We start from the raw sequence: 24,682 nt of genomic DNA, 5'->3' as shown, positions 1-24,682 counted from the left end.
ACCCCAACGCTCTACCATTAACTGAGCAAGTCCTGTCCTGGTTCAATCCACCAAAATGCATCACCTTGCACTTGTCTAAATTAAACTCCATTTGCCTTTTGTCAGCCCACTGGCCCAATTGATCAATATGCCGTTGCAATTGGAGATAATTTTCTTCACTGTCCACTAATTACTTGGCAAAAATAGCAAAGACATCATGAGGAAAATCTGTTTTTTGCACAGAAAGCAGTTAGGATCTGGAATACATTGCTTGAGTGGGTGGTGGAGGCAGGTTCAACAGCTTTTGTCGCAACACTATAGACTCCCTACAGAAGCTCCGCACGCATGGAGCAATTGAACCAGGAGCACTCCTGGTCACAACGGATGTCTTGGCACTTTACACCAGCATTCCCCATGACAATGGCATTGCTGCAACTGCCTCAGTACTCAATGCTGACAACTGCCAGTCTCCAGAGGCAATTTTACAATTCACCTGCTTCATCCTGGACAACAATGTCTTCACCCTCAACAACCAGTTGTACATCCAGACACACGGAACAGCCATGGGGACCAAATTTGTACCCCAATATGCCAACATCTTCATGCACAGGTTTGAACAAGACCTCTTCACTGCACAGGACCTTCAACTGATGCTATACACTAGATACATCTATGACATTTTCTTCCTTTAGACTTACGGTGAACAATCATTGAAACAACTATATCATGACATCAACAAGTTCCATCCCACCATCAGATTCACATGAACTACTCTCCAGAATTGGTTGCATTCTTGGACACACCCATTTCCATCAGGGACAGTCACCTCAGCACTTCACTGTACCACAAGCCCACGGATAACCTCATGATACTCCACTTCTCCAGCTTCCACCCTAAACACATTAAAGAAGCCATCCCCTACGGATAAACCCTCCGTATACACAGGATCTGCTCAGATGAGAAGGATCGCAACAGACACGTCGAGATGCTGAAAAATGCCCTCATAAGAACAGAATATGGTGCTGGACTCATCGATCGACAATTCAGACACGCCACAGCAAAAAACCACACTGAGTGCCCTTCGTCATCCAGTACTTCCCCAGAGCGGAGAAGCTATGACATCTTCTCCTGAGCCTTCAACATGTCATTGATGAAGATGAACATCTCGCCAAACCATCCCCACACCCCTACTTCTTGCCTTCAAACAATGGCACAACCTCAAACAGACTATTGTCATTAATAAATTACCCAGCCTTTGGGAGAGTAGTGACCACAACACCACAAATCCCTGCCTCATCAACCTCGGCAAAACGTGCCAGATTGTTAACAAGGATGTCATCACCTCACATGAGAATACATCCACCCGGTACACAGTACATACTCTTGCAACTCGGCCAATGTTGCCTACCTGATAAGCTGCAGGAAAGGATATCTTGCGGCATGGTACACTGGCGAGACTGTGTAGACGCTCCGACAGCGGATGAACGAACACAGCTCGCCAATCACCAGGCAAGAGTGTTCTCTTCCTATTGGTGAACACTTCAGCAGTCATGGGCATTCGGCTCTGATCTTCGGATAAGTGCTCTCCAAGTTGGCCTTCACGACACACGATAGCACAGAATCGCTGAGCAGAGGCTGCTTGCCAATATCCACACACATGAGGACAGCCTCAACAGGGATCTTGGGTTCATGTCACACTAGCTGTAACCCCCAGTTAGGCTTGCAAAATCTCACTAACTGTCCTGTCTGGCGACAATACACATCTCTTTAACTTGTGCTTAATGCTCTCTCCACTCACATTGTCGATACCCTTTTTTTGAGACTTGATTACCTGTAAGGACTCACATTCCAACCATTATTTTGTAAATTGAACAATGAATTGGGGCAGAAACTGAAGCATTTGCAATCATCTTCAACCAAAAATTCTGAATAGAAGATCCATCTTGGTGCAAGTCTTCAGTATCATTGTCCTTATCTACCATCATTGAAAATTGGAGGTTAGGAGGTCTGACATCCATTGAGGAACTGGGTCATTGGAATTCAGGATGTGAGTTTAATAATATCCTGTGGCTAAGCCATACATTACCTGGAGTGAATCAAATTGGCTGAAGACTGGAATGATGATGGGGACCTCCAGAGGAAGTAGAGATTTATCGTTCACTTGACACTCGTATTTTCTTCACCTTAATCACCTTCTCCCAGATCCTCCAATGTGGATTATGCCCAATATGGGCCAAAAAGGACAAGATCTTCACTGTGTGGCAATGATAAGAGAAATGCAGGGAACAGCACCAACCCTTGTCCTTTGCCCCCTTTGACCTCATGAGGTTCTTTGACAATGTCAACTGTGAGGGATTATGAAGTGTCCTCCTCTGTTTCGATTGCACTCAAAGGTTTTTCACCATCCTCTGCCTGCTCCACGATGACAACCATCTGTGATCCTGACAAAAGATCTCTATTAACCTGCCCCCTGACAGACAGCACTGCCACCCTGGTTATCAAAATCCACAATGAAGCCTTGAACAAAATGGACTACTTTCCAGATCCTGGAGCCACCTATCAACAAGGGTCGTCATCAATGGCAAGGTTTAATGCTGTGTTCAGTTTTCCAGTGCAGCCTTTGATCATCTGAGGAAGAGAGCATTGAAGATCAGACCTCAAAACCAACACCAAACACATGGCCTACAGAGCAGTAATGATACCCCCACCAACATGGCTTAGAAATGTGGATTATGTATAGCAGGTGCCTCAATGCTGGAGAAGTACCACCAGCATTGCCTCTGCACCATGCGGCAAACCTACTGGCAGGGTAGGTGCACCAATATCAGTGTTCTCACTTGTGCCAACAGTGAGCGGGGTCAATTCTTCAATCAGCTCTGCCACATTGTCCACATGCCTGAAATGAGATTCCCGAAATACCTGTTGTTCTTGAAGCTTCGACCCAGTAGGCGAGCCCCAGGAGGGCAGAGGAAACACTTTGAGGACATTCTCAAAACCTCCTTGGGAATTACACCGTCCTCATTGACATCTGGGAATCCCTAGCCGAAAACAATCTGAAGTGAAGGAAAAGCATCTGGGAAGAGGCTGAACAGCTCGAGTCTCATTATCAAGAGTGAGCTGAAACTAAGTGTTGACAGTGAAAGGAGCGCATGGCAACCTGTGCACCTTACCATCCCCTCTTCCAATCACCCTCTGCACCACTCTGAGACTGCCCTAGAAAGAAAGAGAGAGTCTTCTGGCTGAAGATGGTTGTAAATGTTTTATACTTGTCTTTTATACTGATGTGCTGGGCTCCTTCATAATTGAGAAGAGGGATGGTTGTGGAGGTTCCTCCTCAATTTAGGTACTTAATTTTCCATCACCATTCACAGTTGGATGCGGCAGGACAACAGATCTCAGATCTGAGTTGTTGGTCGTGGGTTTGTTTAGCCTCATCTATTCCATGCTTTTTTTTGCTGTTTAACACAAGTAGTTCTGTGCTGTCATTCAACCAGGTTGACACCTCATTTTTATGTATGTCTGGTGCTGCTCCTGACATGACTTGCTGCACTCTTTCAACCCTGGAAATTGTCATATGGAGAAATACTGGGCCATGAGGTTACAGATTATGACCGTATACAACAGTGATTACAGCTCTGCAGTGATTAATTAAATGTGAACTCGATGGGAATGTGACAATGTATTGCTTCAATACAAATTATTTTGCTCTGTTTTCTGACGTAAATTGTTTTCTTTTAGAAATCAGATGGCTCAGACTTCAAGTTCTTCATTCTTCAGTCTGGAAGAGATCACCAAATTGAAATCTAATTTTGAAAGGAGTGGGATTGAAAAGATTAAACCACTGATACAGAAGAAGTTAGATGAGCTGGACAATACAGAGCTTAACATCGCAGTGACAGGAGAATCAGGCGCAGGGAAATCCACCTTCATCAATGCAATGAGAGAGCTTCAGATTAATGATGATGGAGCAGCTGAAACTGGAACCACAGAAACCACAATGCAGCCAACTGGATACAACCATCCCAATCTGCCCAATGTTTGTTTCTGGGATCTGCCTGGAATTGGAACGACAAAATTCCCAGCGGAGAAATACTTGAGGAACATGAAATTTGAAAAGTACGATTTCTTCATCATTATATCTGCTTGTCGATTTAGAGAAAATGATGTAAAACTTGCCAAAGAGATTAAACGACTGGGGAAGAAATTCTACTTCATTCGATCTAAAATTGACAATGATCTCAATGCAGTGAGAAGGGAAAGCAGGAAATTTAATGAAGTGGAAGAACTAGAAAAGGTTAGGAAAGACTGTATCAGCAATTTGGACAAGGCAGGGATCCCATCTCCCTGCGTTTTCCTGATATCAAGCTTTGATCTGCATCTGTATGATTTTAATCTGTTGAGTAAAACGCTTGAAGATGATCTTCCCACGATGAAAAAGGAGGTGTACATACTGTCCCTTCCAAACCTAAATGTGGAAATTGTAGAGAAGAAAAAGAAAGAGCTAATGAAAGGAATCTGGATGGCGGCAATACATTCTGGAGCAGTGGGAGCTGTGCCGATTCCTGGAGTCTCCCTTGCTTGTGACATTGCGATCCTGATTGAAAGAGTAATACATTTCCGTAAATGTCTGGGTCTGGATGATGTCTCTCTTCAAAGATTGGCCAACATGGCAGGGAAACCTGTGGAAGAACTGAAAGCCGTGGTGAAAACTCCCCTGGCTGGAAAAATAACTGTGGATATTATTGAAAAGATGTGCTGGGGTTACGCTGCTGTTGTCATGTCTGGTCTTGAGCTTGCTCTTGACTTCATCCCAGTTGTCGGATCCATCTTTGGAGGAGGTTCATCATTTCTTATGACCTACAAGCTGCTGCATGGTGCACTGGATGATCTCACAGAGAATGCACGGAGAGTGGTGACGGCTGCTTTTAAAACTCGTGAAATTGGCCCACGTGAAATATTCATCCTGAAAGTCAAAGCTAGAATTAATATGTTAAAGCGGTCTAACCATACAGGAATTTTATTCTGCAGTATTCTGATTTTGCTGATTTCATTTTTAGCAATATTCTTCTTCAGTTTCAGAGAAGAGCCTCTGCAGTCTCAGTTACCCATGTCTTAACTTGCAGTAAACCCTGTTTCCTAATCCCCCTGTGCTTTTGTTACTTTCCTTTCTGCTGGTAAGATGATTGACTTGGCAACTGCCCATGGTGCAAGCTTTACTTTCAGTCTCAGTTGAATGTCAACAGATTTCCCCAATCTCTATCTCCTATTCAATGATCATTTTATAATTTCCATCCTCGATTTCTGAGCTCATGGACAGCCAGGCAAATCCTTTAATCAAACATCGCACAGCAACAATCCAGATACTCACTGGCAATATCACTGATGTCTGTCATTGTGTAAACAACTCACTGATCAGGAAAAAGAGTTAAACTCACAATGATGGTTGGCACATGAGTTCCGAATCCCATCATTATCTAAGAGCCATCTGAATGGGAATTGTCCCAGCCTCCAGTGAGGGCGAGGACGTTATCTGTGTTACATCATTCCCATCAGCAGCTGTATTAGCATCACTGGTGACATGTGACTCCAGAGCCACGTGTGGTTGATTCTCAACTGCAGTCGGGCAACTAGGGATGGACAATAAATGCTGGCCTGCCAGTGATGCACATGTTCCACAAATGAATAAAAACAAGTTATCCTGCATACCAAATGGTCTTTAAGCATCTAATAAAGCATCAACCTAAATTCACATGCTTCCACCAGTTATCTCAACCTTGAAAGGAAACCCGTAAAAGACTCCCAGAGTGCCGAGTAAAACCAGTACCTTCTCAGGATCAGAGGCGACTTAGACCCATCAACGTTTTGGTGTTTGGTGCCTCTTGGAGATTTAATCTGCAAATAATGGCAAATGCTGACAGTCCACAAGCAGACAGAAGAATGACCCATTTCTTTTTATCTGCCACAATGCTGTTCGCCCTAAAAGATAACATTCTACATATTGGTCTTGGTCCTCCACAGCAGGGTCAAAAGAGTCCAGTTTCTAGGAAGAGGCATCTTGCTTGAAAATTGCTTACTTTAAACAAAGTGGACTGTTGATGAGCAAGTTCCTTGGAGTCATTCTTTTTCCTCATTGCCACTAAAATACCTCCTCAGAGGCCAGTGTCTCGTCACCAGATTCTCTTTATTTACAAACTCAATTCCACTCTAAAAGTGCTTCAAGTTCAAAATCAGAATCTGGAAATTCCTCCATACATAAATACAGGTGAGATGCCCTGATTGGGCAGCCAATCATTAGCTTAATCAGGGAGCTCAGAGTCCAAGAGCCAACCTCATGGACTTCAATGAGGTCATTGTAGAAGGTCAGAGTAAAATGGTAAGAATCATTAAACAGCTGATTGAGAAATTCGAACAATGCATGGCCAATCCGTGGGACTGTCAGTGGAAATATGACATCAGTAATCCCTTCAGTAAGGGCAGTCTTGAGAAATATATTTTTAGTTTGGGAATTAGAGCTAAATTAGTTTAAAAACTTTTGTTAAACCCTGACAGGTAACAAAATCCATTTCTTTCCTCAGATCAAAGAAGCAATTTTAAATGAGGGATACTTGATATAAACATTAGTTTTGAGGACATCCTAGATCATACCATGTCATCATGGAATGAATGGAGTTTAGGGAAATGCTCTGGTTTCAATTTATCTGGGAATCCTTTACTGAGAGTACTTTTATTTGCAAACTGGATTTTATGTGCTGCAGCTCACTGAGAGAAGATAGACAAAATAAATTGTAGTTATTTAGATTTGTAGAGTAAACAGAAAAAATGTTGACTTCATTTCACGCTGCATGTAATATGTCTAAGACTTAATCTCAATTTAAATTTTGTGAAGGAGGAAAAAATGAGAATGTTTTCTAGCTTGCAACTAGTGCAAAAATCTATGGCGGTCCTCATAGGGTCTTGTAGCAAAAGAAAGCACCCAATAGATTAGCTTGGAAATATTGAGAAAGTGAACAAACATATGGTGTGATTTTCCAGTTCTACCAGTGGCGGACAAGCTGGAAAAACTGAAACAAACCAATTGACTTCTGCCACTCTCCTACCCACACCCCAAAGATGTGCTCCTAGGCTGATTGGTGTTACAAATTGTCCCTAAATTATTCTTCCCTGAATCTGGTTTCCAATGGGGGTACCATAAGCATAGACATGGGTCAAGGGTGGTGTAGGAAAAATACATTGTTAAGATGGCGGCACGGGCTTGTTGGGCCGAAGGGCTTGTTTCCTGTGCTGTGTTGTTTTTTTGTTCTTTGTTCATCTCCTGATGATGGCTGCTACTGCTGGGACTGAAAAACCTCACTCATTGTGTAGGCTGGTTTTGTTTACTTCTTTCAGTACAATAAAGCTCATGGCTGGAATGTTACCACTGTTCACGCTAGCGGGACTTTCCCATCCCACTGCAGTGAATGGAAATTTGGTTCGGCACCAAATTCTCCGACCTCACTGCAGTGGGAGCACTGTGTGAACGGCCATTAAGATTGCGCCCTGTGCTTTTTTATTGAAATTGGTCTGCAAATAAACTACTGAGTATCTGGACTTCTCTTTGAATGTTAATGTTCCAAACTGGGTCCCAATATTTGTTAAAGGACCTATCCAAATAAAAATTATTCATGCTAGAATGAATATTTACCTGTTAATATCAGATTGTAATGATCAGTGTAATTGTATCACGACATATTCTAAACATGAACGCAATAAGATTTCCCTTGATAAAATGTATTGTACTTTTGCAAAGGTGTTGTTGGAAATGTCATCATGAATCATGAATTCTGTTTCTGGGAATTTCTGGATCTGCTGGTCCCACCGAAAGTTAATGAAATTTTGGCTGGCCCACCACATCCCCCACGGCAACTTCCATTGTCACAGTGCTGGAAAATCCTGGCCTACAGTTCTACTGTTGTGATATTACTGTAACAGGTCAGGCAGGTAATAGCCACACACCATGTACTGGATGCAATAAATGCTGAAACTTTTAAGTTTGAAGATTGTGATGAGTATTTATTTGTCATTAACTACTTGCTACTGTGTGGTATAGTTTTCATATTAACATCCTGTGTGCCTCATATGGCATATGGCCAACCTATCCTGGTTCGTGTTCACTGTTAAAGAGCAGAGAATGCCTTCCTCATTGTGTGCACCAGCCTTTAGTGAAAGGGTTAAATGGCAAAGTTCAGAAATCCCTGAACAAATTTGATTCATATTCACAGCAAGAAGTAGTTTCCATGATATCATCAGCTTACTCTGAGGAATCCACCAGCTTCACCACACCCCATCATCCCCACATCCTGCTTATCCATTGTGTAAATGTCATTAATGCAAGTGTGTACTCATGAGGAAAAAAACTTATTAACATGTCTGTCATAACTTACAACCAATGTCCCAGACACCTCCATTATCATCGCTGCATCAACTCTTTCTTACTGGTGGATCAGACCCACCAGAGATGACAGCAATAGTCAGGAGGGACTCCTCCACATTGATTCTGGACCCTATGAAGTCTCATGCCTTCAGACGAAAACGTGCAAGGAAACCTCCTGCTGATTACCACCTATTGTCATCTATTGGAAGAAACACTGATGGTAGCAAGGGCTCAGGATGACCTCTGGGTGGGAGACTTCAATGTTCATCTTCAACAGTGCCTCGGTAGCACCACTATTCACTGAACAGCATACATTTTGAAGGACAAATTTGCTAGACTGGACCAGGTGGTGATGGAACCTCAACAATCTGTCACAGGTAAGAATATAAGACCATAAAATGTAGGAGCAGTTGGACATGGGCAATTTGGCCCATCCAGTCTGCTGCACTATTCAATGAGATCATGAATGATTTGATGTGATATTCCTCAATTCCACTTTCCAGCCTTATCCCATGATTTCCTATACTGATTAAACATTTGACCATCACAACCTTCAACATAATCAATGACCCAGCCTCTACAACCCACTGAATTCCACAGATTCACCTTCCACTGAGAGAATAAGTTCCTCCTTATCTCTGCCTTAAATGGGTGACCCCCTTACTCTGAAATAATGTACTCTGGCGCCAGACTCTCACACAAGGCGAACCGACTCTCAGCATCTGCCCTGTCAAACGGCCTGAGGAACCAATATATCTCAATACCGCAGCCTCTCATTCTTCTAAATTCCACTGAGTAAATGTCCAAACTATTCAATTTCACCTCATAAGAAAATCCCTCCACACCCAGGATCAACTTAGTGAACCTTCTTTGGACTTCCCCAATGCCAGCATATACAAAGAACAAAAACAGCCCAGGAAACAGGCCCTTGGGCCCAACGAGCCCACGCCGCCATTTCAACATTACCAGTCCCCCCTCCACCCATGACCCTTATCTATGATTATGGCATTCCACACTGAGGGAAACTAATTTAGGGACAATTTTTTACCTCCAATCAGCCTAATAGCACATCTTTGGCGTGTGGGAGGAAACCAGAGCACCCGGAGAAAACCCATGCAAGCACGGGGAGAATGCGCAAACTCCCACAGACACTGGCCCAAATCCATGTGCCTGCACAGCAAACAGTGATAGTCACTGAGCTGTTGTGTTGCCCAGCATCTGGTCCAGTTTAAGCGCACACTAACGACATGAAGCACTAGGCTACTCTCGAACATTCAACAGCAGCCCAAGTACGACCCATCGCGTGTATGCCCCTCATTGGACAACAAGGTGGACCAACTTAAAACCTGTGAATTAAAAGAGAAAAACATTAGTATCATTCCTCATCCTTATACATTACCAGGGATGACCCAATGCTAATGAACCTTATTTAAAACAATCTCCTACATCCTCTCATCTCCAACCCACTCATGTGCCTGTCTCAGTGACTCTTAAACAACTCCAGCGTGCCTGCCTCCACCACCTTGCTTGGCAGAGCATTCCATACCCCCACTACCCTCTGTGTGAAAAACCTCCCTCTAATATCTGTGTTATACCTCTCCCCCCTCACCCTAAGCCCATGGCCCCTCGTACTGTGTGTCCCTAACATAGGAAATAGCTTACCACTGTTTACTCTATCTATACCCTTCATAATCTTATATACCTCTATTAGATCCCCCTCAGCTACCGTCTTTCAAGGGAAAACAGCCCCAATTTGCTCAATCTTTCCTCATAACCCAGTCCTTCCATACCAGGCAACATCCTGGTAAACCTCCTATGCACTCTCTCCAGAGTCTCCATGTCCTTCCGGTAGTAAGGTGACCAGAACTAGATGCAGTACTCCAAATGCGGCCTAACCAATGTTCTATACAACTGCAACATTAGACTCCAGCTCTTATACTCTATACCCCTTCCTATAAAGGCTAACATACCATAAGCTTTCTTCACAACCTTCTCCACTTATACTGCCACCTTCAAAGACTTGTGCACTTGCACCCCCAGGTCCCAACACCCTTTATCATATAACTCCCCGCTACATTATTCCTGCCAAAATGCATCACCTCACATTTATCAGGATTAAACTCCATTTGCCATATATCTGTCCAATATACCAGCCTACCTATATCCCATTGTATTGCCAGACACTGCTCCTCACTGCCCGCCAATCCAGCCATCTTGGTGTCATCAGCAAATTTGCTGATCACACCACTTACTCCCTCTTCCAAGTCATTTATATATACTGCAAAAAGAAGAGGTCCTAGTACTGAGCCCTGCGGCACACCACTAGTGACAGTCCTCCAGCTAGAAAAGGACCCTTCCACTACTACTCTCTGTCTCTTAGCAATGATGTGGATGTGCCGGCGTTGGACAGGGGTAAACACAGTAAAGCAAGCCAGTTCTCCATCCATCTAGATACCTGGCCTTGTATCCCACGAGCCTTTATCTTTTCTACCAACCTACCATGAGGGACTTTGTCAAACGCCTAACTGAAATCCATATAAGCAACATCAACGGCTCGTCCTTCGTTGACCGTTTTTGTCACCCCCTCAAAAAATTCTACCAGATTCGTAAGGCAAGACTGCCCATTAACAAAGCCATGCTGCGTATCCCTAATCAGATCGCAATGCTCTAGGTGCTCATACATCCTATCCCTAAGAATCCTCTCCATCAACTTGCCTACCACTGATGTCAAACTCACCAGCCTATAGTTACCCGGGTTATCCCTCCTACTCTTTTTAAACAACGGTACCACGTTCGCTATCTTCCAGTCCTCTGGGACCTCACCTGTGTCCAAAGACCGAAAATCCTCAGAACTCTGGAAGTGGTGTTGAAATTGGCTGAGTGAGATTTTTACTGCTCTTCGAACAAAATTACAGAAGATTAAGCTGGAGAGTTCCATCTGAATTCACCCCCATGAATCATATACTTATGAATAATATTAGGAAATACAATCTGTAACTGAACAGTAATTGATTTTGGTTTCCCAACAGATGGTTATGGCTTTGCGGTTCGGCTATAAAATTTAACAGAGTTTTTAGAGTCCTGACAGAAGTCAGAACACATCCAGCTCCTGTGCAGAAGCCTGGCACCCTCAGTCAAATGCCCAAAAATGGTGACCACTGCTGATAAAGGCACAGCAGCCTAAACCAGGTAGGCCAAAATGGAAGGAAAACCTTAAAAAATACTCTTTTGGAGGAAAAAGACCTCTGACCAAATTGTTGGGATGTGATGTGGGTATGCCGGCATTGGACTGGCGTAAACACAGTAAAAAGTCTGACAACACCAGGTTTTAGTCCAACCTATTTATTTGATAATATTCTCACAAGCTTTCGAGGGGGCTGCCTCTTCGTCAGGAGGCAGTCCCCTCGAAAGCTTGTGAGAATATTATCAAATAAATAGGTTGGACTAAAACCTGGTGTTGTCAGACTTTTTACCAAATTGTTGGGGCCAGGGAGTGGGCCTTCTCTTCCGCTTCCCAATTGTGATTCATAAAAACAACTTTCTTCCTAAGCTGCTGTGAGAGGCCATCTGTATTCAGCGGGCAGCCTGCCTACTTTGTGTGGTTTGGAGGTGGTTGATCCACTATCAGCTAAATGTCAATGGGCTGGCAACATGGCCTTTAATGGAGCATTTCAATAAGTAGAATTGGTTTTTGCCTCCTTGTGGTAAGGATTCTGTCAAAATTGTTCAGTCTGTAAGTAAACTTTCCTGATGCCAGGACTGCATCAATCCCACTCCACTCACTCCCTGTAACAGCATAATACCATCTTCACTTTCCTTCCTGTCTCTAGGCACTGGTAAAATTCAGCCCATTGAATTAATGCATGAAATTATTACCATTCATTTACAGGAAGCTCTCGATTTCTGAGAGCATCAAGTCCATGCTAATAGCTACTATTGCTGTGCAAACATCTCTGTTTAACTGGAAAGCTATTGCTGTTACAGTAATGTGATAAACACCGTGATCAGACAAGAGAAATTAGTAACAGCTGTGGATTCAGAGTAATTAGATGGAGAGAAAGTAAATTGCATTTGGAATAAAATTGCGGCAATTCTGGGAGTTACTCTGACATTTACTTGAGAAACTTGAGCGAATAATGTAAGCGCACAGAAGCGCACTGAGGGTCATTGTCAGAGATCCGAGTTCACAAATCATCCATCAAATCAAGATGTATCTGCATCTTCAAGTTGATGTTAATCACCTGGTTGATTCCATGCAATATTTGAAGTATAGCTGTCTTCTCCCATTGTTTTGACCAACATCTATTCCTCAACCAACACCACCAGAAACGCATTAACTGATCAGTCACCACATTTGCTGTTTCTGTGCACAAAATGGCTGCTGCTTTTGGCTACATTACCATGGTGACTGAATTTCAAATTTCTTGGTTGTGGAACAAATTGTACTGCCCTGAGGAAGCAGAGGATGCCATTTCAGCACAATGTCCTTTCCTTTCTTGAGGTTTTAATGATTTATAGGAGCTCAGAGTTCTGATGTTTTAGTACTGACCATTTCAATCAGTCCCAAAAGCAGCTTTCACCACTCTCTGTGCATTCTCTGTAAGATCATCCAGTGCATCACTCAGCGGCTTGTAGCTCATATAAAATGATAATCCTGCAACAAAGATTAAACCAATGATTGGGAAGAAACCAACTGGTTCAGCTACTGAAATGTCAACATGATTGTAATGCAGCAACATTTGTCTCACAAATTCTTTATTTATTTCACCCATCAGGGGAGTTTTCACCACAGATTTTAGTTCTTCCACAGGTTTTCCTGCCATATTGGCCAGTCTTTGAAGAGAGGCAACAGCCAGATCCAGACATTTACAGCAATTTATTAATCCAGCAACCGGAATCATAATGTTATAAGAAAATGGCAGGCCTGGAACAGGAATTGCTCTTACTGTTATGGAAAGTGTGGCCCACACCCCGACGTGTTCCCTTAACCACTTTCTTTTCTTCTCTACAATCTCCAGTGTTGTGCTTGGAAGTGACAAAACGAAAACCTCTTTCTCTGAATTCTTAATGATATCTGGGAGGCTTTTGTTCAATGTTGGAAAATCAAACTCATTGACTTTAAAGTTTGATATCAGGAAAACAGTGGGTGATGCTATTACCTCCTTATTTAAGCTATCCACAAAGTAATTCCTGATCTTGTCTAGTTCTTCAGCTATGTTAACATAGAACATAGAACATTACAGCGCAGAACAGGCCCTTCGGCCCACGATGTTGCGCCGACCAGTTAAAAAACAACAACCCACTAACCTAAACCAATCCTTTTTCGTCCATAAACCTATCCATGGATCTCTTAAACGCCCCCAAACTAGGCACATTTACAACTGCAGCAGGCAGGGCATTCCAATCCCTCACCACCCTCTGGGTAAAGAACCTACCCCTGACATCTGTCCTATAACTACCCCCCCTTAATTTAAAGCCATGCCCCCTCATGCTAGATTTCTCCATCAGAGGAAAAAGGCTATCACTATCCACCCTATCTAAACCTCTAATCATCTTATATGTTTCAATAAGATCCCCTCTTAGCCGCCTTCTTTCCAGCGAAAACAACCCCAAATCCCTCAGCCTCTCCTCATAGGACCTCCCCTCCATACCAGGCAACATCCTGGTAAACCTCCTCTGCACCCTCTCCAAAGCCTCCACATCCTTCCTGTAATGTGGGGAGCAGAACTGCACACAGTACTCCAAGTGCGGCCGCACCAGAGTTGTGTACAGTTGCAACATAACGCTGCGACTCCTAAATTCAATCCCCCTACCAATAAACGCCAAGACACCGTATACCTTCTTAACAACCTTATCTACTTGATTCCCAACTTTCAGGGATCTATGTACACATACACCTAGATCCCTCTGCTCATCCACACTATTCAAAGTCCTCCCGTTAGCCCTATACTCAACACATCTGTTATTCCTACCAAAACCTTCTTACCATCCATTTCAAATGTATTTAAATCACCATCAATTTTAGATCGAATGAAGTAGAAATTCTTCTGGTGCTTCTTAATCTCTTTGACAATTTTTGCATCATTTTCTGTGAATCTAGACTGTGAGATAATGATGAAGAAATCATATCTTTTAAATTCCATTTTCTTCATGTATTCATCTGCTGGGAAATGTTTAGCCCCAATTCCTGGCAACTCCCACAAATAAACAAACAGCAAGTTGGGATGTCTATATCCGATTGGCTCCGTTGTGGTTAGTGTGTTCCCAGTTTTAGCTGCTCCCTCATGATTGCTCTGAAATCTTCTCATCACATTGATGAAGGTGGATTTCCCTGAACGTGATTCGCCCATCACTGCAATGTTAAAATCTTTGTTATCCAGCTCCTCTAATTTCTTCTGTATCAATAGTGAAGCTGCCCCCAGCTCGTCTCTTTTACAATCAGACTTCAGTTTGTCAAGCTCTTCCTCACTGAAGAATGAAGAGTTTGAAGACTGAGCCATCTGGTCTCTGTGGAAAAGAATAAACTCTTTACATTATGGATAATTTATCCAATCTGTGTGCATCTTTAATCAAAGATAGAAGAAAAATTAGAATCAGAACTTATCGATTCAAAGCAGGAAATACTGGGCTGAAATAATGCAGTGAACTGAAAAACAAAGAGATTTCTCACTCTGTAACATTGATGACTGCTCTATTCCCATTCTATATTCCTGCTCTCAATGTATTCATAGAATCACAGAATCCCTACAGTGCAGAAGGAGGCCATTTGGCCCATCGGGTCTGCACTGACGTCTGAACAGCATCCCACCCAGCACCCCAGCCCCATCCCCACAACTCAGCACATCTGTCGTAACTAATCCTCCTAACCTACATACTTGGGACAATTTGCCATGGCTAATCCACCTAATCTGCACATTTTAAGAGTGTGGAAAGAAATCGGAGCACCTAGAGAAATCCACACAGACAAGGGGAGAATGTGCAAACTCCACACAATCAGCTAAGGTCAAAATTGAATCCAAGTCCCTGGCGCTGTGAGGCAGCAAAGAGCAAAGAGCAAAAAAGAAAGAAAAGTTTGGCACAGAAACAAGCTCTTTGATGCTCCAACCCTGTGCCAATCATGATGCCCAAATTTAACCAAAAAAAGAGCCTTCTGCTCTTACTTGGTCCCTCCCTATTTATGTACCCATGTTTTTAATGTGCCTGCTTCCACCACCTCTTCTGGCAGTACATTCCAGGCACTCACCACTCTCTGTGTGAAAAACTTCCCCTTAAACTTTCCCCCTCTCACCTTGAATCTGTGTCCCATCATAACTGACACTTCCAACCTTGGAAAAAGCCTCTGATTATCCACCCTGTCTACGCTTCTCATAATTTTGTTGACCTCTATCAGGTCTCCCATCAACCTCCATCTTTCCAGTGAAAACATTTCTAGTTTATTTAAGTTCAGGTCATATGCACCCTTGAAACCAGGCAACATTTTGGTGAACCTTTTTTGCACTCTCTTCAAAGCTTCCACATCTTTCTAGTAGTGTGGTGACCAGAATTGCACTCCATATATGGCCTAAATAAGGTTTTATATAGCTGTAACATGATCTCCCAACACTTGTATTCAATGCCTCAGCTGATGAAGGCAAGCATGTCTTAATCACCTTGGCCACCTGTGTTGCCACTTTTACCCAACAGTGGACCTGCACGACCAGATCCCTCTGTATCTTAATGTTCCTAAGGTTCTGTCATTTACAGTATAATTTACACCTAAATTTGATCCTCCAAAATGCATCACCTCGCAATTGTCCAGATTGAACTCTCTCTGCCATTTCTTTGCCCAAGGCTCCAATCTATCTTGTTATCGGACAACAAATTTTATGAAATTGGGCACACAAAATGGAAGCAGACTAAAGTTACACTCAGAGTCTCTCCACTAAAAATCACAAAGTAACAGACACCGATCAGTAGGCAAGAGCATGCTTTTAGAATGCAAATGAGGGCTAGCACATAAAGGAAGCTGGACAGGATGGCACCTACAGGAACTAAATCCCCACCCCCATCAAAATCAGCACTTTTAAAACAGTTAAATAACCCATGGAAACACCTAAAATTAGCATAGTTAAGGAAACATTCCTGGCCCCTCAAAACCTCTTTTGAGATCAATGACACACCTATGGTTCAAACCCCAGAGATTCTAGACCATTGATAACAAATCAGACAAAAACGATTAACACACACTTAAAACAATTGCTCCAACACTCGAAAACGTCGAAACAGGATGGTTGAAGTCAAATACTGTAAATAAAGGATTAGCATTTGAAACGCGATGTTCAGGTATAACTGTAGCCCGTTGTGGGGGAGTCTTTAGAGCGCTTTCGGGACAGTCCGATTGTATGTCCTGACTGTGCTTCTCCATCGACGTAAAGAAAGTAAAGCTGTGCCGTTATTGAACTTCACCCTGAGTCCACAGTGGTCGTTTCGCCCACTCGCGCGAACAACTGGGGGATCGTTCAGGATCGCGACCGTCGCTGGAACGCCGTCTCCTGGCACTGGCTGAGTATCTTTACTCATTTCATCGAACCCTCGGAATATTAGTGTCCCAGTGTCAGAGCGGTGTTTCACGGCTGCCGCGATCTGAACTTGTGAACAGGGTCCATTCAGTAGCTGCACAGCGGTAACGTGGATTTAAGTTTCTTTTTGGGTGGGCGGCTGGGATCACGAACTGTGAATCATTGTGTTATTTTTACATTCCGCTGACCCCCGACCAGCCCGATCACAGACTGACTGTCCACTAGGGGACCCGACAGAACAGGTGTTACAGAGTAGGAATATTACTCTGGGATTTAAGATTCAGGGACAGCACCCTGGGATTTAAGGTTAAGGAGGATGTCCAAGGTTTCAGGCCACTGGGATCGGACTCTCGGAGTTCGGTACACGTCCAGGCGCTGCAAGTCGGTGAGGACCTCTGCAGGCGCAAAAGATTGGGCCACTGGGGGCAAAATCCGCGAGGAATTTGCTACATGTCCAGGCACTACTAAGTCTGGAGCCTCTGAGTGCCTCGACCACTACAAGCAGGAGACCTCTGGTAGCGTGAAAAAACGACTACACATCGGGGGACTCCGACCCGCGGTCGACTACACACCAGTCCGCACCCAGGTCCGGGTGACTCCCTGGGAGATAGGGAAACGGCTGCCCTCTGAGAGTCGATTTAGCGATAGGAGTTTGGGTAGGAGTTTAGCGGCCCCAGTCCCCGTAGTCGGTAGTCTCTCCGTATGCTGCGGCCCCTGCGGAGAGGCTGTACAGAGCTCACCTGCCTCTGAGAGCGGCAATCTCCCCGCTACACACAGGTCGGGCTCTGCGGGTTGTCACTGAAGGTACAAACGTACTAACAGTGGGAACACGAGACCGTAACCCAATCAGGTACACACACAAGTATCTGTGAAAGCATTAGAGCCAGGGTTGGTACACTACTGACCCTAGTAAAGGAAACTAACATGGATAGCAACAGTACCACATTTGAATGGGGACCAGAAGGGTCCCTCACCTGCTATCTAGCAGACAAAATAAGAATCTAGTTAAAAACCTGATGAAGGTAATGTGGAATGCATATTGAAAGCTTTCATGTGTGTCTGTGTGTTTGGTAAAGAGGTTGTATCAATGTTTTTGTTTGTTGTTTTATTAATGTTTTAATGTTCTTCCCCCAATTGTGATTTCACAACAGGGGGGTTTGACGCAAAGTTTTAATAAAACTTGAAAATTGGATTGAATAAAATTGAAGTAGATTCTTGGAACTTCTTAGCCTTTTGAGTATAATCAATGGCCATGATTGTGCTTAAAAGGTGTAGAATTTAAATCATATACACATATGTGGGATTCAGGGATACTGGGTCCCCAAGGAAAAACAAGACTGCGGCCTCGTAAGAATCCCTCCCCTATACATATGCGGGCAAGTCCACACTCCCCACAAACAATACCCCATAAAGCCCGAGGCACTACAAGCCACTGAGGAAATTGCTCAGGCTTTGGTCGCCCAGGGTATCTTAAAACCCAGTGTCCAACACCAACTCCCCGATGTGGCCAGTTCGTAAGCCAGTCGGTACTTCAATAAAAAGCAATACGCAGCTCCAAAGTTGAACCTTCAACCCAGTATTCTCCAACACTCCGTCTGAGCCTGAATTAAGAGGGCAGGCGCCCCACGTGACGGCCAGTCTTAAGTGAGTGAAGGAGTAATACAGATTTGACAGGTAAATTGGGCCATAAACCCAGTGTCTGTAACACAAGGTGGACAAACTGGTAGTTAGAACTAGAACAGTCTAGGAAATTTTGGTAAAATCTGTGGGAGGGAATTTAGTGAAAACCAGATCCCTACTCTGATCCCTTATGTATTCTAAAGTAATGAATCCTAAAAGGAAATAATTATGGCCTGTCATGCCGAATGGGAGGAAGTTCTCCGTTGATATTTGAATCATAAGTGGCTCAAATGGGTACGGTGGGGTGATGCCCCGAAACCAGACCTGGGATCCGAGGGAGAGAATTGTTGGATTCGTGCCCAAAGGGAAGTAGGTAAAGGGGCTCACAAGTTTAGGAAAATGATTGCAATTGCCAGTTGTCTGGAACAGCTCCTTGGTAGAGAAGCAGAGATAAAGGAAATGTTTGTTGAAACTGAGTAAAGTTATTGTGATTAGTAATTCAGAAGAGTTACAGAGTGAGAAGTCAGAGAAAATTAATTTAAAGAGAAAATGTGACTGAATTAGTTGAGAAGTTAAGAGCAGAAAAGAAGTAATTTTGTGGGAAAGTAAATAAGCAGGAACAAAACAATGAGGTAAATATATTGTCTATGAGTCAGTTTAAAGTACATCAAGTTAGTGAAAAGAATCCAAGTTCTGATTACTCCAAGTTCCAGCAGGAGATTAAAATCTCAGTTGTCAATGCAGATAGGGATGTTGTCTGTGTTTGGGACAGTTGAGTCTGAGGGAGATAGTGTTTATGGATTGGGTTGTGGCAGTGACTGGGGACCCCCCACTTCTTTTTCCAGAGGCACCTGATCCCACAGTAAGTTTAGAATTTGCCCCTGGTTTGATGAATTCTGTGACTATTCATTGCAAGGAAGGCATGGAACTACCAGGAGATGTTGATTGGGAGGGAATGAATGTTTTAAAGAACCTTAGCACTGCATATAATCACACCCAAGTAATCCTTTGCTTTTTTTAAAGGAGGAAGTTCGCAGGGTGTGTTACAAGAATTTTGAGAGAATGAGACTAGTCTCTCAACATATTAGGAAAATATTACCAATTAATTGGCAAGATGGAAAATTGATTCGAGAAAATTTAAGGTTGAGCTGATAATTTGGATAGTTTTTGTATTTCAGTGTATTTGTGTGGTCTGGCTGCTTGTCGAATGTAGGTCATTGTTGCACTGAGGTAAGTGCAGAGTTGTTAAAGGTCTGTTTGTTTTTGAGTACACAATGCTTTACACTTTGATTTAACTTCAAAGGGGTGACCCACACCTACATGATGGCCTGGAAAAGACACGGGTTTATCACCACGGGGCGGGGGAGAGGGGGTGCATAAAAAATGAAAATATAATTCGAGACCTGGTAGCTGCAGCCAGGCTTCCCTCAGAAGTAGCCGTAGTTAAGATAAAAGCCCACCAGAGAGTAAAGACAGAACAGGAAGGGAACCAACTAGTAGACAGTGTGGCCAAGGCTGCAGCTGGGGAACCTGTCCCGCACGTAGCCGCTACCACAACAGCACCCTTGGAGGAAGTGGATATTTATCAGCTGCAGGGTAATGCAAGCCCAGATGAGGTGACACAGTGGGAACAGGCAGGGGCATCCAGGGACAAAGGTGGAGTATGGCACAGAGGGCACCCACCCCCATATACCTCTGCCGATCATCGATACAGAAAATCGCAGCCTTGGGCAGGACCCCGATATATTCCCAATCCCAGGTACAGGGAACAAGATAGAACCAATCCCAGATATGCACCCCCACAAGTACAGTGTTACACCTGCGGGCAACCCAACCATTTTGCACGGAACTGTTGGGTACCACCCTACGACCCTACATGACTAACTCAGCAATTCCCTCACGATGGACCCCAACCCACGCCCCTCGAAGGGCCGGCCCAACAAGCAGCTACAACCCCCACCCACTACCCCCAGAACCAGCACATGAACTCACGGTTCCCGCCCCAATTTACAGAGCTTTAGGAATAAAACCACGACCCAGGAGGCGCCGACGAAAAGGTTGGGGCACCCTGCAAATCTTACCCCCTGTGGCGTCCCGGTACCGGGACTCCCAGAACCGTTTGACCCGGCGCTCACTACCAGAGATGGTACCTGGCAGTCAAAGCCCGTCCACGTAGGTTCCCTTCACTAAGGAAGAATCAGGAAATCACAGTCTAGTTTGTAAATAGCTTTATCCGTCCACTCCATGCATCACTCAATTGAATAAACTTGTTGAACCGTTACTTGTGTTTGTCCTTTGTCCATCTTGCAAATAAGGGCACTGGGGTAAAACGTTGGAGTAAGCAAACTGGTCCAAAGTATCAGAGATCTTTAAAATTACAACAGTGGCACCCCCCCCACTCCGGGATAAAATGAAAAGATATGCGCAACAGTTAGACCACCAACTCAGAGAACTACACCACACAGCCAGAGACCAACAGGCTATAAAAGACCAGGTTCGGAAACATGACATCTGCCATACCCCCACTCTTCCCCAGGTAGGAGACAAGGTTTTGATCCGAGTTGCCCCTGATCAAACAGGGTTCGCACTGAAATGGGTAGGACCCCATGAGATTATCCTCACCAGCGACACATGTGCCTGTGTTGACATCAAAGGGAAAGGCCGCTGGAAACACTGGTCACAGTTAAAGGCATACCACCGGGGGGGGGAGAGACAGGACAGACTGACTGTAAAGACAAGAATAGTCCGTCGACATAAACGGCCACGTATCGACCCATAACTAACCACCTCTATCCACACAGCGGAGATCGAATTAACAACCTTCATCTCTAGGATGGAGGAAAGCCACACATCAGCCATGGCTCTAATATGTGTATATGTGTATATAGATGTAGAGGTACGCCTAAGTAGATTAGTTTGTAGAGATTAGTTAATACTAAGATTCTAATATCTGGCGGCCACCAGGCTTTGTGTACCCTTCCTACTGTGAGAAACACAGCTCACAGTTAAACAATTTAGTCAAGTCAAGTTCTGAAGGAGCAAGATTTTATTTGACGTTCTTGCAAGACCGGGTGTCTAGCGAAATAGGCACACCTCACATAAATTTGCAGCACATTTTATACTTTTTTTTACAAGCATTGTAATGGCTTTGCAATGTGATGTTCTCTCCTAATTGGTGGTCCCTGTCCCATCTATGTGTTGACATTCTCCTATTGGCTCAAGGTGCCCTAAGTTCCTATCACCTCCTGTTATCACAAGAGTGCATTAGCAAACTCATCCATCTTATCCAATACTGTTACATGTCCAGTTCAGATTGGCAGTAATCAATCCTTTGCCAACTTAATCACTGCTGTCCCGACTATCTCAGTGACCCCTTCCCCCTTTTATGCTTAGTTGTATAAACAACACATCTTGCAGACCATTTGCTTTTTATAACGTGGGCCTCTTACATTCCTGCAGGATGTGGTGTATGCTTCACTGCACATCACATCTCTGATGTTATCTCTACATTACAGGCAGTCTTTTTATTATCCCTAATTATTGCTGTGTTAGCAGCATCGAACCTTATGTCCTATGTTTGTGACTAAACTCACAGTTGTTTCCATAAAGTGGGTTATCAATGTGCCTAACTATATCCAATCTATTTAACTTTAAGCTATTTCTCTATGCTCTACAAATATATGTGTTAACAACATCTTTACCTATTGCTCACACTACCCCTCTCCAGGATAATGTTAACCACTTTGAGGATGGCCCTATCCGTGATCTTCTTGTCAAGGTTCGCCATCCAGGGATACACCACCTATCAACAACCCCATGGAATAATATTCAATACGTCCGAGGCATTGTGCGTGCCGGCAGCGCCATTCCCCAAGAACAACAGAATGTATTCCAATGCATGGTTGCAAGTCCACCCAGGTCTCGATGTGACCTGCTTCACCTGCACATTGGATACGATCCAAACATGTATCCAATGGCCAGACTCACTGAGCGACTCTGGCTGCACCTTTGGAACGATCTGCGCCCTTCCCGAAGACCTGGAAGCACCGAAAGATGAGACATTTTGAAACCGGACACTGATATTTGCGGGTACTATGGACTAGTTGAGGCTCCAGTAGTCTCACCATATATACGTTTTGCACTTCCTACAACGTGTGTCCCCACGTCCTTGTGCATGAGTCGCAAAATCCCAGCTTGCAGGTGCAGCAGGTGATCAGGAAGGCGAATGGGATGCTGGCCTTCATAGCGAGGGGGATTGAATATAAAAGTAGGGAGGTCTTGCTGCAGCTGTATAGGGCATTGGTGAGGCCACAGCTGGAGTACTGTGTGCAGTTTTGGGCGCCGCACCTGCGCAAAGATATTTTGGCCTTGGAGGGAGTGCAGAGGAGGTTTACTAGGCTGATACCGGAGTTGAGGGGGTTGAGCTATGAGGAGAGGCTGAATAAACTAGGCTTGTAGTCGTTAGAGTTTAGAAGAATGAAGGGAGATCTCATTGAGACGTATAAGATGATGACTGGGATGGATAGGATAGAGGTGGAGAGACTCTTCCCGCTCAAAAAAGACAGTAGGACTAGGGGGCACAGCCTCAAGATAAAGGGGGGGCGGTTTAGAACGGAGTTGAGGAGGAACTTCTTCACTCAAAGGGTGGTGAATCTCTGGAATTCTCTGCCCGTTGAAGTGGTGGAGGCTGCCTCGCTAAATATTTTTAAGAAGCGGGTTGATGGGTTTTTGATAAGAGAGGGGATTAAGGGTTATGGGGAGAGGGCGGGAAAGTGGAACTGAGCCACGACAGATCAGCCATGATCTTATTGAATGGCGGGGTAGGCTCGAAGGGCTAGATGGCCTACTCCTGCTCCTATTTCTTATGTTCTTATGTTCTTATGACCACGACGCCCGAAATCTTACCCTGCCCCTTGCTGAGCAGGGGGCCGGAGGGAGGACTGGTGTTGTGGAACGAGGGAGAAATTGTATATGAAAATATGAAACACGAAATCATGCCTGTTCTGATCGATATCTCAGGGATCCAGGTGCCGGGATACTGTTCAGAACAGACACGAGACATGTACCAAATGCTGGGCAGGGAAACTATAAAGCGGGCTATTGATGCGATGGGAGCAACACACTACAGAGACAACACACACACACACACACACACACACACACACACACACACACACACACACACACACACACACACACACACACACACACACAGAAGCAAAAGGGGTATAGTCAATGCCATCCTCACAGGGATAAACACCGGATCCAGCGTGGTTAACTCAATTGACATCCAGGGCCTCAATAATAAGATAAAGGGAGTGATGAAAGATATCCTGCAACGGTCACTTGCCCAACAAGCCGAGCAGGCTGTTTTGGGGGAGAGGGGTGCCCATACTCAACTAGATGGAATCACAATATTAGAAACACACACCCGTACCACTAACTGCCTTATAGATAGCGAGAGAGAGAAAACACTGCCCGGGTACAACAGGGGCAGATGTGCCATGTGTACGGTCAGTGGATGATAGGTCAATTAAGACATAATTTGGACCAGGTACACAGGGGGGAGGTGCCCGATTGGATTGACAGCACCCGGCTAGCACAACCCGCAGATCAGAAGGGGGTGCTGGATAGCCGAACCTTGAAAGGAATGATACGGGTATATCCAGTGATCCCCGACTGCGAGGTTAGCGAGAGTACGGGAGTAGGGATGGTCCTATTGATTCCGATAGTTACACCAGACTCGGGACCATTCCCTATTTTCCAGATTGAAAACATCAGTGTTGTTAGAGGCAATACCTCCCTCCGTTACCATATAACCGAAGTTATGGCCATCTCAAGGCATGATGTTCAGTACCTCCCTCTTGGGATGCAAACAAAGGGGAGAGATAACCATTTGCCCTCACCCACTGAGACAAGGAGAGGCAGCTGAATGCGGGTTTAACAAAACGCAGGGCTGTACCCTAGAAATCACACCCACTGATCCACAATTTGCCCGGGCAGGATATGGAGGACAAGGCAGGGATTGTGTAGCCACAACAAGAACATTCTTCATATACAACGGGCTGACACGCCCGATCCCCAGCCCAAACTTCTGCTTCACCCCTCACAGACC

At 44.4% G+C, this 24,682-nt stretch overlaps 2 protein-coding genes and 1 long non-coding RNA gene across 3 annotated transcripts in view; 2 read left to right on the top strand and 1 right to left on the bottom strand.

Moving 5' to 3' along the window:
• The window catches only part of LOC145342101 (uncharacterized), a 162,948-nt gene that overhangs the window by 15,478 nt on the left and 122,788 nt on the right, over nt 1-24,682 (top strand). The gene's annotated exons all lie outside the window — the stretch shown is intronic.
• Nucleotides 3,713-7,982, top strand: LOC145342098 (interferon-gamma-inducible GTPase 10-like). Its single transcript, XM_080187315.1, has one exon. The coding sequence runs from the start codon at nt 3,725-3,727 to the stop codon at nt 5,093-5,095; it is 1,371 nt and encodes a 456-aa protein (XP_080043441.1). The 5' UTR covers nt 3,713-3,724; the 3' UTR covers nt 5,096-7,982.
• LOC145342099 (interferon-inducible GTPase 5-like) lies at nt 12,673-14,889 on the bottom strand. Its single transcript, XM_080187316.1, has 2 exons — nt 14,368-14,889; nt 12,673-13,611 (listed from the first exon to the last, which is right to left on the bottom strand). Exons 1-2 carry the CDS (start codon nt 14,887-14,889, stop codon nt 12,943-12,945), a joined length of 1,191 nt encoding a protein of 396 aa, XP_080043442.1. The 3' UTR covers nt 12,673-12,942.

Source organism: Carcharhinus amblyrhynchos, chromosome 4, assembly GCF_965287045.1.
Source record: "Carcharhinus amblyrhynchos chromosome 4, sCarAmb.v2.hapA, whole genome shotgun sequence".
Lineage (NCBI taxonomy): Eukaryota > Metazoa > Chordata > Chondrichthyes > Carcharhiniformes > Carcharhinidae > Carcharhinus > Carcharhinus amblyrhynchos.
Note: the sequence above shows the minus strand (reverse complement) of the source record. Positions and strands in the feature narration are given on the sequence as shown.